Raw genomic sequence first — 18,747 nt, 5'->3', positions numbered from 1 at the left:
AGATCTGTGGCAAGTTTAGGAGCTACTAAACTTTTAAGATAGTCTTGAGGTGCATATAGACAATTAAAAAAATTAAGGCCTTGTTTCTGATTTTTGCAGCCACACGTTTCAATCTTGAGACTGAATGGAAGAACAATTACCCTCGGTTGCGAGAGCTTGACAGGGTAAATTACATGACTGCTTTAATTTGTGTGCTACAAAGTGTTGATTATGGATTAAAATTTCTGCCATTTAATCTCATTTGTAAAGGTTTCTTAAAGTTAACATAAAGTACTGACATTTTAAAATGTGAGGACAGTGTAACATTATGTTTTATGAAATAGCGTCCTTCAAAATTGTTAAGTGTTGAAGTATCACAAGTCCTTCACTCTTCTAGTATACAGTTAACTTGCCCGCAGGAGTAGGTCAGTGTTTCTTTGTGAACATGACAGAACTGGCAAAGAGAAGTTACGTTCCCTGGTCTTTCAGACAGAATAACAAAACAATTATGATCCCATTCTCTAGTTCTTTTGTAGAGATCCTGAATATTTGAATGCCATGCCTGGCCAGAGGCGTGCAGGAGATGGGTGGGAAGATGTATGGTAAACCAGGGTAGCTTATGACAAGCACATACATTGTCCAGAACATGACCAGAAGGTATCATTTTAGGCTTAAAGGCCATAAGAAAAAGGTTTTGTTTTTTTACTTTTTGTATGGAAACGTGATCAAACTATACTTAAAATCTTACTATTCCATATTTTTCCTTTTGCACAGAATGAACTATTCGAAAAAGCAAAGAATGAGATTCTTGATGAAGTCATAAGTTTGACTCAGGTCACACCAAAGCACTGGTATGGTAATTTTTTTCTTTTTTCCTTTTTTTAATTAACTAGCAGAAGTTTGTCTTTAAAATACAAAGAGTTTTAGTAAACAAAATTCTTGGATATAAATAAGAACTGTTTTTCTTAGGACAATGTATTATTATGTCCTTTGTCCCTGTGGAAGTAGTCTGTTTGTTTATTATTCTGAATCAGCAAATACTTGTATAATCCCTCGACAAAAATTATATGATGTCAGTTTGTGGTTTGTTCTGGTTTTATACAGTATAATGAACAATAGATATTCCTCAAAAATTAAAAGGAACAGTCATACTAAAGGTATTTTCAGATGTTCATTTGAAGTATTAATCAGTAACTCCTCTTAACTTGATGTTTGGGGATTATTGTTGTTCATATCAAGATAATATATATGACCTTGGAAAAAAGTTTATCTCTGTGAATCAGAGATTTGGAAGTTGAAAGATTGTGTAATTCCTGGCTCTAAAAAGAGCTGATCTGGATGTTTGAGAATTTCATCCTGCGTGTGGATCTCCTTGGTAGCCTCAACCAGGTAGCACCGTACTACACTGCCCTTCTTTTTAAGGCAGACAGAGGTGTGAGAGAGAGTGCTTAGCCTAAGTATTTTAACAGTGTAGCATCACTGCATAGTAAAGCCACTGTAGATGCAGGCTGAGAGGAGAATAACCAATGTAAAGGATTACTTTGATGACAGCCTGTACCACAACTGTGAACCACAAATAAAAGATTTCTTTAATGCCTTTGCCTTCAGTGACCTGAATGAACTGTTACTTGGTCATAGAGTAGAAACCAAGATGAAATGTCTGATTCTTAATGACATTAGAATAATTCTGGGTATGTAGATGTGTTCAGAGAAGGTGTTGTAGGCAGTATATTAGTCTGAAGTTATGTTCTAGTCCAAATGCAATGCTCATTTGCCACTTTGATGTTTGTTGCTGTTCGCTGTGTAATAGATGCTGAAGTACCCTGGCTCATGTCTTATCTGCCTCATTTTATGTTGTGGATCGGGTGGGTGCATGACATGAATGTTTCTGTGCATTTCTTTTGAAAGTTAAAATGTAGGGGTGATTCTAGTTTTATAACACTTAATGAGCTATAAAGTAGAACTGGAAACCTAAGTCATGAAAAAGTGCTTCTGTTAGCCATTTTGTGCAGCCTGAAAACAGCAGTGCATTTGATGAATGCAAATGTTTTTATCCTGTTAAAATTTCCATTCCTTCCAATTAAGTTTGATTGGATTAAGCAAAGCAAAAGTGTATTTTTATTGACATGTCAGTAAAGAAGGAATGAGATTGCATTTGTTCTTAATTGGAGGACTGCCCTTCTCCTACAGTGCATTTGTAAGTGGTAAAATCCATAACAGATGGTTTCCAGCACACCCTGTAAGTGAAATTAATTTGCCACTTCCCCAGTTCTTTTCATGGTGATCAAGAATGATCAATAACTGATTTTTGTCCGAACACTATCCAAATCATCCTATTTTGAACAAAGCTTTTTAAGGAAAACATTTTGTACTGGTGGCAATATTAGTTTTTATTTATAGTGAATTCTTTCAACATTTAAGTGCTTGAATTCCTTTTAATTTTGTATAAATACTTTTACTACCCTAAATATGCCAAAGATCTGCTTCAACAGTAGAAAAACTAGTGGCTTTGATCCCCATTTATACTGGTATGTCAGAAGGAGAGCTTCAAAATTTTTAAATCTCAAAGGAGGCTTTAAACACAGAAGAGAAATTTTCAATTCTGCTGCTGTTGAAATGGGGGGATAATTGATATTTATGAGAAGTTCTTCAGTCTTTGTCCACAGACAGCCCATTAGAGTAGGGGCATTATCAGGGATGAGGCTTGTGTCCTGAACTTCAGCCCATTTGGAAGAAAAGAGCTTGAGTGAATCGGATAGTCAGATACCACCAAAAAAAGGCAGTTTTTATACTTTGGCTCTTAGCTCTCACCATTCTACCAAATCTGGCATTCATATGACCTGTTGGTAAACTGATTTAGCATGCTGAGCTAGCATAAAATTAATCTGCAAGAGACCCACAACCTGTACTGGAGACTCTGGCAAGAGCAGAAGGAGCATGACTGCCTCTTTGGGTACTGGCTGCATGTCACACTGGCTCAGCTGAGTTGTCTCACTGCAGCTGCAAAGTTTCCTGAGTAAGTTTATTGTAATTTAAAAAGGTTAAACTTAGATTGTTTCCATTGTTACTTCTTGAAACACATCATAAATAGGAAAGTGGTGCTTAGTTTTATAGTGTCGAGGCACATTTGTAAATGAATGTCAATACACATTTTTGTAAAAGGTTGGACTTCTCAACTTGCTTCATTGTTTATCAAATCTGGGAACAATCAATGAAAATCACAGATGGAAAACTACAGCATGTTCCAACAAACAAATCGGAATACTACGGAAACAAAACCCACATGCTTTTTTGGGAGTGCAGACTTTTTAGTCAAATCATTTCAATGCTTTACAGTCTGCCCCCTTGTTCCCTCACCTGCCATGCATATGCACACACAGCTGTACATGATTATTATACTGGTATAGTTAAAGGCTGCAAGGGGCTGTTGTGCAGTGCAGTGGCAGCCATAAGAGTTGCAGAGGCCAACTTCTGAAGCTGTCTTTGCTGCTGAAAACATTGTGTATTTGTGTCCTTCGTTCCAAGTAGATTTTGGTTGAAGTCATGTCCTGATGTTAAGGAGTACTTCCTGTGTTCTGTAGTCTTGTTTTCTCAGTGTTTCTAACAAATTGAATGCATACCTGTTAGACACTTTTGTATTGGAAGCCATCATATGTGTTACAACTTCCATTTTAGGGAGGAGATTCTTCAGAAAACTTTATGGGAAAGGGTATCTACTCATGTGATTGAGAATATATACCTCCCAGCAGCACAGACTATGAACTCAGGGACATTTAACACCACTGTGGACATCAAACTGAAGCAGTGGACTGACAAGCAACTGCCTAATAAAGCAGTAGAGGTGAGAATTTAGTTATTATAAAAAATATTAAAAAAAAACAAAACCAAAAACCTGTGCAAAGCCTGTTGAAATGAAAGCATAGCTCCAGAGAAGTCAGGTGATGGTTTGAAGGGCTGACTGTAGTTCTTCTAACAAGCTTACATGTCAGAAAAGGCTAGCAAGAGCTTGATGTTGAGAAGCATATACAGCAGGAACGTTGTATTAGCTCTTCTGGTGAATTTTCCTTATTAAACACCAAAAACCCCCTCCTTTTAAGAGGTTAAACAAACCCTTCAAGCTAGGTATATTCATATTTAATAGATTTATGCAAGTTTAACAGAATTCAATTTGCTACAACATAGCAAAGCGTTTAATGTTGACTTTATTAGTAATGGATAAGGCAGCAAAGGAAAAGTCAATGACTTGCTCTTATGCTTGTATGTTGTTTTGAGAAAGTATGCAACTTTTCATACTTGCAAGAATTGTCATAAATGTTCCTTTACCAGCTGGTGCATATATATATGGTCCATTTCAGTAGGCATTGTTTACTAACTTTCTAGGTGGCTTGGGAGACTTTGCAAGAAGAATTTTCCCGTTTCATGACAGAACAAAAAGGAAAAGAGCATGATGATATCTTTGATAAACTGAAACAAGCTGTCAAAGAAGAAAGTATTAAACGACATAAATGGAATGAGAGAGCGGAGGATAGCCTGGTAAAATGTAGTGGGGTTTTTTGCATTGTTGACTAAGTGCTGTTGAAATCTTTTTACTGAAGTTGCTTATTCAGTATTTTAACATTCTTTCAATGTAATCATAAAATGATAGGGAGATTTGTCCATCCCTCCTTGTCTATATAATGTTTTAATTCAGTGATTCTCAATTCATTTTATTATTACCTCTTGTTAATTATTGCCCTAAATAACATCTAATAAAATTGGTTTTGTTGGTTCAGGAAAAAGTCCTCCATAATCCTCTGGCTGCCCAAGGACAGTCTTGTGAGAATTGTTTAGCATCATCTATTTGTTCTGTAAAGTATAGCCACACAAAACAACAGTGTTTCATTACGATCTTTATAGATTCTGTAATCTGGAGGGATTTCATATTGTTTGTTGTATTTTTTACATTATTTATGCTAGGCTGTAGAAAAGACTCAAATTAAAGGCACAAGAAAATATTTTTGGCAGTGCTTTGAAAAGGTGCCTCTTGAATTAATCCTGTGTGCCCAATACATGCTGGTTTTGTGGACATCAAAAAAATGAAGATAATGTCAGAAATCTTTTTTAGTAAATCCTGAATAAATTATGTATTGTATGCTAAAACAATGTTCTGTATTACAGCGAGTGATCCAGCACAATGCCTTAGAAGATCGGTCAATATCTGATAAACAGCAGTGGGATGCAGCTATTCATTTTATGGAAGAGACGCTCCAAAGTCGGCTCAAAGACAGTGAGTTGTGTGATGTATTCCACTCTTGTGTGCTTCTTAATCTGGGCCAATTTCCGAATCTAGTTCACTTCACTGCAGTGCAAGCTTTTGTAGCAGCACAACTGAGATAGTGGTGACAGTTTGAAAGGGTACCGATACTGACAGAAATGTTTAGCAAAATACAGCCTCAAAAGCTAGTGCTCTTGCTCTTGCAATGAGGCAACTGAAAGATAAGCAATAGAGATCTGTAGAGTCAAAAAAATTGTCCAAACACACATGTAGAAGAATAGGGTAAATTCAGGAAAAGTAGTTGGTCCGTTTATGGTTGCCAAGCATAATTAATTTTGATGCAAGTTGCAACGAAGTAAGATTTTTTTAAACGCCTGACTTGGAACCTGGAGGGCTGTCTCAGTGGAGGGATGTTATGTTTTTTCTATAATTCCTTGAAGTTTCTACTGGTTGACAGTAATTTTTAAATTTTATTAAGACATCAACTGTTGCTTTAAGTAAAAGACATCTGACTTGACTCAGTGTGGCATATCTTAGTTGTTCTTAGGCATAAAATGTCCATTCTTGATCTTGTACCTAATTTTAGAAGTATAAATTTGGCTGGTTACATATATTTTGAGTGATACTTAATATCATGTTTCCTTTTTTAGCTGAGTCTGTTATTGAAGATATGGTGGGTCCAGACTGGAAAAAAAGATGGTTATACTGGATAGGCCGCACCAAAGAACAGGTAAAAGCAGGGGGGGAGGGGGGTAGAATTTGTAGTTCACTACCTTTAGAAAACTTTGATTATTACTCAGTAAATCTTCAAAAATATCAACCCTCTTCACACTATTTAGATGATTGCAAAAAAAAAAAAAATTGCTTTTAAATACTTTACAGTTACTTTTACTACTCATTTTTTAAATATTACACCACAGAGAATTCCATAAACTTTTTTCATATTGCAGATACATAGTGGCTTGTAAACTGTTTTCCGTTCTTCAGCTGAATTACATCTTTACTATTATGCCATTGACCTGAATGTTAAAGTTCTTCCAGCAGAAAGAAATTGATGAAAACAGGGTGGGAACTGGGCTATTCTCTTTTATACTTTCTAAGCATGCTTTTCAGGAAGTCACATGCAGTTTCCTATTATGCTCCATTTGGATTTAATTAGTATATGATAGCATTATCACTTGCATTCTAGTCACAGTTGTATCTTCTTATTGACTGTTTTCATCATAACCTCTCTTCTCATTTGCTCATAGCTTTCTGAAATTTCTTTTGAATTTAAATAGCACCTGCCATTTAATGCCCAGAGATGATGGGCTTTTTATGTTACTTTTTCTAGATACTTCTCAAACTGAATCATACTTTAAAGAAGTAAGTAGAGTTTAAAAGAATGCAGTAGAAAGTAATTGTTTCAGAGGAAGGAGTTTTACAGTCAACTGTATGCAGCCAGGTATGGGAGAAAGGCAGCGACTTCAACCTATCTTACTTGAATTTAATGAATATCAACTTAAAGGTGTGAATCCATGGAGAGTTCTTGCTAGCTGTTAGGCAAAAATTACAGTTCTCATCGGTGTCACAGGTGATACGTGAATGTGAACCCCGCTAGTGGATGTTCATGGAGGGGAAAGGAGGCTAACACCTATGATTTATTTTTTTTTTCCACCCTTCTCTTCCTCTTGTGCATTTCTGTGCATAATGAAAAGAAAAAAACATGAAAAATTGGCAGTGAATTATCCATTTTAAAATACTATATTTGAGGTGTCTTTGCACAAATACTCTTTTGAGTCACTTAAATGTAATAGTTAATAGTGTCAAAGGTATTTTCTGTTCTGGTTTATTAAACAGGTAGACTGTTTATTGAGGAGGTGCTGATGATCTCTGAGTCTATAATAATTAATTGTAACTAATCATTCTTATCCTAGAATATTCGTAACGAAACAAAAAATGAACTTGAGAAATTAATCAAATGCAATGAAGAACATGCAGCTTATCTGGCAAATGATGAAGTGACGACTGTCAGGAAGAATCTTGAAGCAAGAGGAATAACAGTGGACCCCTGTCTGGTAAGATGCAGAATTGTAACAAAACATATGGAAGCCCCCTGTGAACACTTGAATGTTCCTTCTAGATAGCATACAGAAGACTCCATCTAAATACTGAATTTGTAATCCAGATGTTTCCAAATGAATTACTAAATGACTGCTTGCACGCAATTCACGCATTTCTGTTGGCTGTCAGACATGCAATACAACTCTTTGGAATCTGTCAGTTTAGACTAAAATCAGAATCTGCTGAGCAGATTTTCTTGCCTGCATTACGACAAGGCTTGTTTAAAATTATTGTTCAGATGTTATATAGTGGAATCGAGGCCTTTGTGAGCAAGACATGATAAAAACATAATGTGCGTTCCTAAACTTTCAGTGTGGTTTTGCGTGCAGTTTGAAGTTCATAGGTACATTGAAGAGAGGGAAATTTTCTAAGAATACTTGGAAAAAGGCAGGGGTTTTTAGAGTGCCCTGAGGGAATGTATTGTACGTTTAAAATGTTCTGGAAAATGATTTAGCTCATAGCAGTGTAAGGCTCTTAACCATAATTAGACCTTTTATCTAATTAAATGTAAGATTTTAAATAAAAGAGGATTCAAACATTAATAAGTAACAGAAGTAGATTTCCTTTAACATTTTCTGCAGTAACTTTGGCTGCCTTTTCAACATGTACTTACTGAAGGTAGAGGAGTTATTTAAATACCTGTTGCCCCTTTCCTATACTTACCATACCTTTTTGATCAGAGTAGTGATCCACATCCTCTGCATGAGGGGAATGAGTGCAAATTGAGTTTCCTTTCTAGCTAAGCAACAGATTTTCTTAATTTTGTTTTATGGTTTTTTTTGAAGAGCCATATCAGTGTGTGTGTGTATATATATATATCTAATTTTGAAGAACTGGAATGTACATAAGCCTAATCAAGAAAAGTTACAAATGTTTGTTTACATAAGACCCATTAAATATTTCTCTATGCTTTAATCTGGTTTGATTGATAAATAAATGGGTACCACTCAAAAATGTATTCTTAGTGTTAATGTGAAGACGGCAGCATGCCAAGAGCAGAACAATTTGTCCTGTTTTGTAGTATATAGTTTAAATGTACTTTGCCTGCAGATGATATTTTTAAACATTGTGATATTACAAGCATGGAAGAGTAGCTTTTTAAATTGACAATCATCTGGCATGTTTGCCAAATGTAACAAACACATTAATCATATCCCAGTTGCAGACAAATTGCTGAGATGTTTAAACATATATTACATGACAGCAATAGTGGAATTTGGAGTTATATTTTTAAATTATCTGTGATCATCAAAATATGCACAATAGTGAGTGTATGTATTTATTTAGTCAAATTTAAGTACTGTTTTCCTAGATTAAAGACACATGGCACCAAATTTATAGAAGGTATTTCCTGAAGACTGCTTTGAACCACTGCAATCTATGTCGAAGAGGCTTCTATTATTATCAGAGGCATTTTGTGGACTCAGAGGTAAATTGAAGAACAGATATACGCTGGTGTTTTGCCTTACTATTTCCATCTCAGTTGAAAACCAAAAATTCTACAAATACTTTAAACTAGCTTAACCTTTCTTTATATCCTTTACCGTGAGATAGCTGGTGATCTTGGATATGTTTTACATCAGGCTTTTAATTGATAAAATGCCATCCTATGCCATCCTGGTGGTAATTATATAAAATGACCACTAGGTATCAGCCATGACCTAAACATCTGTTACTTATCAACATGTATTGAAAATACACTGTTAAAAGCAGTATTGTACAGCTTGTTGGTATCCATTTCTCCCACTTTGCCATTGATATTTATTTACCTCACTGATAGAAAAAATTCAGAAAACATTAAGTAAGAGGGGTTTTATGGATAAGTATGATAAATAAGTGTTTAGAGTTAATGCTTGGAGCCACATGTGATCAACAGGAAAAAAAAAAAAACCTATGGAGCTTACAAACAGATATTTTAAATGACTTTCCAGTTTTGTAAACCCAAGCTTGTGCAACAAATGACAGTATGCACAAAGAAAAGAATATATGGTTTTCTTACCATTATATTTTGAATCAAAAAGAAATTACTGGAAAGGTAAAGCTCCTCACTTTCTGTGGAGTTTTGTTTTTCTTTTTGTGACAAAGAATGATTCCCATGGAGCCAGAAATCTTTACTACTGTAGAAATACCTTTGCCTGTAAGAGGTAAGAGAAAATGAGGTCATAGAGTGGAGAGCTGCCTCTCCATGACACTTAACCTCCTGTTCTGTTATTGTCTTTTTAAGGTGTCCTAATGTGAAGTTAGTGCTCCCTTCTGCTATCCTTGCAGGTGTAGAAACTGTCTCTTCTTAGCAAATGCAGCCCTTGGCCCAACACTATCTGCAGAAGCATTTGTCAGACAAAGTCACAGCAGGGAGTTCAGCTGTTGTCTTTCAATGTGTTTGCTATGAACAAGTGTGGTGGTTTCAGTGAGCGTTGGGTTATACTCACCAGCCTGCATATGGTGTGTGCAAATTGTTTTTCTGTGATATCCCTCGATATGGCTCTTTCTGTTGAAAACGGTAGATGTAAAGGTGATGCAGTGTATTAAATAGGGCTGACACAGTTCTTTAGAATTATTTTTGGTGTGTTTCCTTGTTACTTATAGTGGTTATTCTGTGGTATTTTTGTGCAAGATGAGGATATGTATACGTGAGTTTACAGTTGCCGCTAAAAGTGTCAAGAGATTCTTGTTAAGTGTAGGATGTTCACTGGACATCAGGTGTCTGACACTACAACTTCCCTCATTTCAGCTCGAATGTAATGATATTGTACTCTTCTGGCGAATACAGCGAATGCTGGCAATTACAGCAAACACGCTGAGGCAGCAGCTTACTAACACTGAAGGTAAGGCTCATAGTGAATTGAGGTGTTTGTCTACACAATTTTTTGTTTCATTTTTTAGTGTTCCTCTAGTTATGCGTTCCTTTCATGCTTAGCCTGGCTGGCTGATTTTTGTGTCCTGGTTAGGTAATTAAAAGATGTAGAGTAAATAGAATTTGACATTCTATTTACATTAAAGTATCTAGTGTAAATAGAATGTCAAATAATTAAGACACTCTCCAGTTTAAAATATTTTCAGCTTACGTGATGCCAATTGTCAATATCTTTTTTCAAGCAGAAAGGATTTCAACAAATAGTGACTATATTCTTTTTTCTCATGTCAGTCTAGCTGTAGATTTTAATTTTAAAATGTTTGATATAAAAAATCAATTCTAATGGATTTTTTTAAAGCCATGCAAAATATGTCATGTAGTATCTAGACAAGCTAATAGAACAGCAGCTTCCTTATAAAGCATCATTTATATAGCAATCAGTTAGTGCCATGGTACAACTACTAATAATGACCTTTGATCTGTAAAATAGTTTTCAGCCTGCTTCTTGAGGAAGATGCAAGTAAAAGGTTTGAACCTTGTCATGTGATGCAAGTTACCCTCCATGGAGAAGAAATTGCCCCTAAATGTAAAAAGGCAAACCTCTTCAAACCACCTACCTCATTGACAACTGCTGGGCTGAAAATTAGGAAGTTTTATTAGGAGGTACTCCCTCTAAGCATGAAGGGCAAGGATATGAGTGCTAAGATGGATGTAATACTGCTTTAAAGAGCTTTTGATTCCTCTTAGCCTTGTATATACAGCAACACCCCTCTGTGTGTCATCAATTTTTCAATACCGCACTCTGCTGTCATCATTAACTTCTTCTTCCATCTCTCACCTTTAATTGACTTGGCCTTGATTCATCTGATGAGGATGATGTTGACAGTGAAAGTGTAACTGTTAAAAAGGAGGCAGCGAGGATGCTTACAATAACAGATTTGTTGGACACTCAGTCTCAGAGAAGAAACTTCTGAATGACAGCAAAGCAGTCTACAACATTTTTATCTCCTCCTAAAAAAGTCATCCAATAATTTAATTCAGAGAGAAAAATATCCTTTGAAATTTAAACATCTTTCTCAAAGAATTTCCTGACTTAAGGGCCCAAACAAGGGGCTTGTGTTCAGAAGTTTGCCTTTTCTCCAACCAGACTAGTTAGTCTCGTAACATACACTACGTCTCCCGCAGACCTTCCCAAAATTTTGTGCTTAGGTCATTACAGGTGCAAAAATGTTACCACTCGCTTTTTTTCGGTTGGTTTGTTGTTTTTGTTATAGTAAGGCGCTTGGAGAAGAATGTAAAGGAGGTGCTTGAAGATTTTGCTGAGGACAATGAAAAGAAGGTGAAGCTCCTAACTGGCAAGAGGGTCCAGCTTGCAGAGGATCTCAGTAAGTACCTACTCTATAGTGTTTTGGAACTAGCTTGAAATGAAGCAAATTCTGACCACTGTCCTTGAGAACACTTAATGTAATATGGGTTGTTCATATGCTAGCATTTAATTAATATCACAAATAGAATTTTTCTTAAATACAGTTAGATCTTACTGCTTCAAAGGTGGACATGGATAGTATAGTGTGATAAAACAACATAATTTACACTAGATGTAAATTCACTGAAATAAATATATTGAAAAATGTAGTTAAAACAGAGTAATGTTGTAAAGGGAAGTTCTTGTTTTTCTAGTACATAGTTAATTCTACACCTCGGAGACCTGTCTCTGGTGATTCAGTCTTGACTGTGTAAGGAGGTTTTGATCCCATCTTTTTTTTTAACTATTGGGTGAAATACGCAGCCCTCCCACAAATAATACTGATTTTTAATACAGATTAGCTGGAAATGCCTGTGACTTACTAGCCAGCTCATTTTAGGCCATGTATACAGAAACAAAACCTGTCAGACATGAAGATCTGATATGTTTTCCTTATTAAGCTGAGATGACCGTTATATTAAGAGATTTAACAAGGAAGAAAACCTAGCAGATTTAACCTTCCAGAAGGATTACAGTAGTTTAATGCTTTGAGTCACTCAGAAAGTATTAAGGGGTTTTGTGGTTAATACAGTAAGATTTTAAATAGTGGAAGTTTTTAAGGGGACAGTCCAGGCTGAGGTGATAATCCTGTCGTCTACCTGCACATCCAATAAGGTTTACACTGACTTTTAGTTGATGGGACTTGCTCTTGCACATATATTGTTGGGGTTTTGGCAGCATTCTGCTATTGTTCTGTGAGACTTCCACTTAAACCACAGCTGTACACCTGGACTGGCAGGGCGGAAAAAAACCAATGCTATGCAAAAGGGAAAAGAGAAAAAGCTTGTGATAAATAAAGTTCATGTAGATATATAAATATCTGCATGTTGACATCACAGGTGACCTTTCTTCTTAGAATTTTATTTTGTGTTTGATGTAGAAACTAATTTTCTCTTAAAATATGACTTTGGATATTTAATTCAGAATAAATTAATGCTGTGATCAGTGTTTCTTCTTTTATTTAGCAATGTTCTGATATCCAGGGTTCACTGGAACAGAGAAGCCTTCAATTGCTGTTAGTTTCCTAAGCACAAATTATGTGTTCCATTTTTCACATCCAAAATGTCATACGAAACAAATATTTTGCTTAAAATAAACTAAAAAAATCTAAAGATTTATTTTTGGTGGTGCTGGTTTGGTTATATTGGAAATGTTATCTTATTGGAAGTATTGTTTTTAAAATCCCAATCAGTTATGGTATTTGTTGTCCTTTAGAAAGTGTCGCTATGGTATTTTCGAATTGTGAGTAGGAGTTTTAGTGAATCTAGGGCATATTGTCTGGTTTTTTTGACTGGTCTGTGAAACAGCTGGTATGATTATATAATTTTTATGATAGGTTCATAATTCTCTGCAAACAACCTGTGTTCCTTTTGAAACCCTGTATCAACCTTCATGTAGCCATTCTTATAGAGTAGGTGGAATTGGTTTTACAAAATAAGGCTTTTTCCTCTCTCCATATATATGTTGAGGTAAAACTAGTGGTAGCCTGCATAGTGGGACACAGGTATTTAATGAGAAAGTTATCTCTTTTTATTAGTGAGCAGTGCTGCTTGCTTTCTTGCTTTGATGCAAGATGTTAATTTTTTCCTTGAGCAAATGCTGGTATAGTGTAAAACTTTGGTGATTTTGGTTTATCCTTAAATATTTCATGTTTCAAAACAAAGTAAAGGAACACTAGCAAATACATAATGTTTGAGATAATCTGTCTTTATTTTGCACTGAAATCAACTTGGAATTTTTGCATTGTCAATTTTGCTTCTCACCAGCATCAGGAATAACCTCCCATTTCACAGCAGTGACAGCTGGGGTTGTTACTTTGTAAACTAAGTCTAAAGCTGTAAGAGCAGCCGTCTGTGTGTTTATAATCCTAGGTATCTGTGTATTAGGATATATGCTTCAAGTTTGTAGTATGCATTTCATAAATTACTATGTAGCGAAAACACTGTCACTGCACTGTATTTCTTCAGATTCAGGAGGTCACAGATCCCAGACACATTATTCTAAGGAAATAATTGTTGGTACAAAACGATGTATGATGACAAGTTCTGTTTTATTGTACCTATGGGTACTACCACTGCTTAGTTGTGTAGTCAAATCAACGATGTTCTCTCTACTTTCTGCATGCTTTTATTGCTAAGTGGTTATAATTTTTATGGGCAAATGACAGGAAAAAGGGATTTCTTTGCCTTTCCCTTAGTGAATAGAGTGCTTTCCTGTGGTGCGGGTTTTTTTTTTATACTCCTGAGACAGACTTTGATAGCATAGGGCATTGAACTTTCAGATAGCTATACAAGTAATTTCCTTCTTACAGCATTTAGTGATGATTAGGACTCTGCTTAAGGAAAAAAAATCCTGACTCCCACAACATCCATTCATAAAGTATTTGTATTTTAATTAGGAATGGAATGGAAAGGATCTCCTGAATCATGAAGTCCAGTCTCTCTCTGATTCAGGCAGCTGTGTTTATATAACCCAGCTCATTCGCATATCTTGAGCTTCATCTTTAAATCAGTTAACTTGTTGGGGCTCACTATTCATACTGAAAACATGTTCCAGGATGTCATTCCTCTGATGGTTACAAATGGTCTTTTAGTTTCCAGTCTAAATTGGTAAATATGAGTCTGGGATTCACTTCCTGATTCGAAACTGTACTTGCAAATCTAAATTATTTATATACCTGAGGTTGAGACACTTCCTCTTGATGCTGATGATACAGCAACACTGTCTCACTTCTGTTACATCAGCCTTTTAATGCTGAAGCACTAGAAATGTTTTATTGTTTGTTCAGGATACTGGTTAATGTCAAACTATTTCTAACATGGGTGACCTAGTCTCATAATGAGAGCTCATATAAGACTCAAAATTTATTTGAGCAGGTTTTGTTATCTGTGTTCTACAGCCTTGAATGGTATTTTAACCCTGTATATGAATGTTCCTTGATGACCTTTGGGCCCTGAGTCTTGCTGCTTCTCAGTGTTTGCTTCTCTTATTCTAGGTATTTTAAAGAGATTTTAAACAGATCTTTTGAACGGTTTCTAACAAATTGCATATTTTATAATGTACCAAAGGTTCCTTTTTCTTCAAAAAAAGGCTTTAAATGTAATGTAAATGTATTCCTTATCATAAGCATCATCATGATACTTGTACCAGTGAACAATTACAAAGATGGAAATAAAGAAGCCCTAGGACTAGAGACCATCTGGAAGAAATGTCTTTTTGTAAGATACAAAAAGGGGCAGAGCAGAAGATGAATAGCTGACTTGGAAAAAGTGACGTCTAAAATGCAATCAATCCATAAGAATACCTGTATTGAAAGAGGCCCGTGGTCAGTGTATCCCAGTGTCCTGTCCCTGGCAATGAGCAGGCATGGGTACTTAGGGAACAGCAAAAGAACAAGTTAAGCATACAGTAGTACTTGCCTGGTATGTTCTCTCAGCATCTAACAATCTGTGGTTCCAAGATTTCCTAATCCTGAGGTAATACATTTGTGATTAATAGCCATTCATGGATTTTTTTTCTCTCCTATTTATTTCTCTAATTGCTTTTTGAACTCATGTAAACTTTGGCATCTGCAACATCCTGTGGCAATTAGTTCCAGAGTTTTAACTACACATTGTGTGAAAAACTACTTCCTTTTGTTTGTTTTTGAGCCACCTGCCAGTTTCATTTGGTTCTCCTTAGTTCTTGCACTGTGAAAAACATTCAGTAATCTTTCTCTATTCATTTTTTGTGCCACTCATGCCATCATAGATGTTTGTGCTACCTGCACTTGCTCTTCTTTTTCCTGGGTTCAAAAATTCTCATCTGTGTAGTTGCTCCTTGTATGGACATTGTTTCATAGCTTCAATCAGCCTTGCCACTCTTTCCCCCTTTTTTAGTTCTACTAAACCTTTTTTGAGATGAAAGAGCAGAACTGCATACAATATTCGAAATCTATCTGCGTTATGGATTTATATAGTTGCATTATGATGCTTTCTGCATTTTAATCTCATCTTTTTTGCAGTAATTCCTTGTAGTCCATTTTGGGTTTTGCCTGCTGCTGAGCAATGAGTTGATGGCTGCACTGGACTATCTGCTAGGACTCCATGAGAAGTAACAGCCAGTTCAGAGCCCATCAGCCTAGTCATTTTCCCTGCCATGTTTTTAAACTGTAGGTACAGTTGCGATATTTACTGTTTTGCTGAGGATGCAGAAACAAGAGGAAATTGCTGTCTGTCTCTTACATGTCTAACTGGATACTTCAGGCATATTCAGCCATTGGTAGGAACCTGTTTTAATGCAGTTGTTTACAACCTCCCTGTCATGGCTTAACCCCAGCCAGTAACTAAGCACCACGCAGCCGCTCCCTCACTCCCCCCCACCCAGTGGGATGGGAGAGAGAATCAGAAGGAAAAAAGTAAAACTTGTGGGTTGAGATAAGAACAGTTTAATAGAACAGAAGAAAGTAACTAATAATGATAATAATAACAATAATAAAATGACAATAATAACAAAAGGATTGGAATATACAAAACAAGTGATGATGCACAATGCAATTGCTCACCACTCACTGACTGATGCCCAGTTAGTTCCTGAGCAGTGATCCCCCCCCCCAGGCCAAGTCCCCCCAGTTTATATACTAGACATGACATCACAGGGTATGGAATATCCCTTTGGCCAGTTTGGGTCAGCTGCCCTGGCTGTGTCCCCTTGCAACTTCTTGTGCCCCTCCAGCCTTCTTTCTGGCTGGGCGTGAGAAGCTGAAAAATCCTTGACTTAGTATAAACACTGCTTAGCAACAACTGAAAACATCAGTCTGTTATCAACATATTTTCACACTAAATCCAAAATATATAACACTATACCAGCTACTAGAAAAAAAATTAACTCTATCCCAGCCAAAACCAGGACACTCCCTCACAATTCTGGTGCATTGTGTATATTGAAGTTCTTTACCTAAGTTGCCTGTCAGTTGAAGAACATACCCAGATCTTTCACCCTATCTTGGATAGCCTCATCAGCAACAAGAAGAATTACATTTACTTTCCAGTTGGCACATGCATCTTGATTGTACTTATTGCTGAAGGACAAAATATTTTTATTTGAAACTTATATTCCACACAACTTAGTATTTTACTATATGCTTAGTTAAATCAGTATCTTAAATATACGATGTGCTAGGTTCTGTAAGAAGTAAAATAGGGTAGAGGGAGCTAAAAGTACAATGGTAAACATTAATATTTTAAAAGGAGAATTTCTACTCGTAAAAATGCCTCTTTTAAGGACTGCCCTGTTTGTATTGCAGGCTTTAAGGCACTGCTTGTGCCTGGAGGGAGAATCTAGTCTCTAATGGTGGCAAGTCAGTCCCTCCAAATGCCTACAGCTGTGTTACGCACAAGTGTGTGTAGCTATACACAAAGCTTTTCCACTTTCTCTTTTTTTAAAATATTCATTAGTCTTCATTTCTGTAATACCTTAGAAGATCGATCAGTCAGTATATATCCTTTAATTCTATCAGTAATCTTTTCTAGTATTTACTACCTCATACTGTTTTCTCCTGTATTCATGTTTAACTTTTCTGAAGTGGCTGACATTGAACATTCATGCAGGCTGCCTCTGAACTTACTGAAAGATTTTAAATTTTAAAAGTATTTTAAAGTGTTGGGGGTTTTCTGCAAAATTTATTGAAATGGTAAAACTGCTGGCATTTTTGATGGCAATGATAAAGTGGGTTGATTATTTATAAAATACAATTCTTTGAAGTCACACCTTCCCTAGAACTATATCTTTTTAATTATGTTTTTCACTATAGGGTAATGCTTTATTTTTTTCTGGAAAAAATTAATACATAGGTGAAAGAATTTGATTTCAAGATAAATAATATCTTTTCTGCTTTTTTATTTTTAACACGAATGACAGAGTAGTAATTTCAGCAGAAATACTCTATAGTTCTATGCAAAATTGATAGCATGTGGATAAATCTTAACTTTCTGTAGGCTACTTTTTAACATGGCGATTCTTTTTAATGTTGAGCTCCCAGTGAAAGGCTTCGCAGAACTACCTAATTGTTTCCAGAATTCCACTCTGCTGGACTTGGTCTTTTTTTATATAAAGGGCCAAAGCAAACTTCCTCAATATTGTGAACTTTGTACAGTAATTAAGTTGCCATACAACTTTCCAACACAAGATGGCAATGAATGGCCTTTATAGGAGGAGTGGGGAGGATGAGCATGTAGCAGAGCTGGTGCCGAGCCTCTGGTTACTTTTTCTCACTTCTTTGATGCATGTGTATGGCTTAGGCAGTTGGTATTGGTTTCTTGGATGTTAGGTTTTTTTCTTCTGGGAGGAAGAAGCACTTGCCTAGCCTTGTCCCTCTTGTTTTCTACTCTGGGTTTTTTTGTTTGCTTGTAGGACATATAATTTATGAAGATTGTACGGGGTGGTCACTTTATCTCAGTTACACATTTCTCATTAGCAACTGTATGGAAAGTATTAGTTTGGTAAGCTTTGTTACTGAAAAACTATTATGAACTGAATGCTTTAATCATTTTGGAAAGGAAATGGGATCCTCCAGTGTCTTATCCTAAACCTAAGCTACATATATCCATATTGCAGTAGCATTTAAAACATGCTAGGTGGTGCACATGTACATTGAATACTTATTGTGAATCCTAGCTTCAGGCAGTCAGCAGGAGCTTTGCCATTGACCTCACTAGGATGAAATTTCACAGGCTCCAAAGAAATACATATGCTCTGTCTTCACTTATTTCTTCTCCTTTATTTCTTTTAAACAGCTAAACTATGAATGTTGCAAAGGCATCTTTTATGTGCACAGGATAAACACATACAAGGGTAGTACAAGCAAAGCATCTTTCCTAGGTCAGCATACTATTCATCCTGTTCCCTCACAAGTTAAGAAAGGAGAAGAAAACCCAGAGCTTCACCAAATTATAAGTAAAACCATGTGCATTTACACAGGGAGAGCCATTGGCAGGAGGTGGGAAGGGACTTGTGGAATGCCTGTGGAAACTTGATCCTGAAATTACTAGGTAT

At 36.1% G+C, this 18,747-nt stretch overlaps 1 protein-coding gene across 4 annotated transcripts in view; it reads left to right on the top strand.

Moving 5' to 3' along the window:
* Window positions 1-18,747, top strand: part of OPA1 (OPA1 mitochondrial dynamin like GTPase) — a 59,960-nt gene that overhangs the window by 27,253 nt on the left and 13,960 nt on the right. For all 4 annotated transcript variants that reach the window (XM_069792383.1, XM_069792381.1, XM_069792382.1 and 1 more), the window contains 10 exons: window positions 100-164; window positions 754-830; window positions 3,655-3,820; window positions 4,360-4,512; window positions 5,137-5,245; window positions 5,884-5,963; window positions 7,150-7,290; window positions 8,649-8,765; window positions 10,068-10,161; window positions 11,465-11,575. In XM_069792383.1, the coding sequence (XP_069648484.1) occupies window positions 100-164; window positions 754-830; window positions 3,655-3,820; window positions 4,360-4,512; window positions 5,137-5,245; window positions 5,884-5,963; window positions 7,150-7,290; window positions 8,649-8,765; window positions 10,068-10,161; window positions 11,465-11,575 (1,113 nt within the window). The remainder of the gene's footprint in view (window positions 1-99; window positions 165-753; window positions 831-3,654; window positions 3,821-4,359; window positions 4,513-5,136; window positions 5,246-5,883; window positions 5,964-7,149; window positions 7,291-8,648; window positions 8,766-10,067; window positions 10,162-11,464; window positions 11,576-18,747) is intronic.

Source organism: Haliaeetus albicilla, chromosome 9 (genome assembly GCF_947461875.1).
Source record: "Haliaeetus albicilla chromosome 9, bHalAlb1.1, whole genome shotgun sequence".
NCBI classification, from domain to species: Eukaryota; Metazoa; Chordata; class Aves; order Accipitriformes; family Accipitridae; genus Haliaeetus; species Haliaeetus albicilla.
This window is presented reverse-complemented; position numbering and strand designations above follow the sequence as displayed.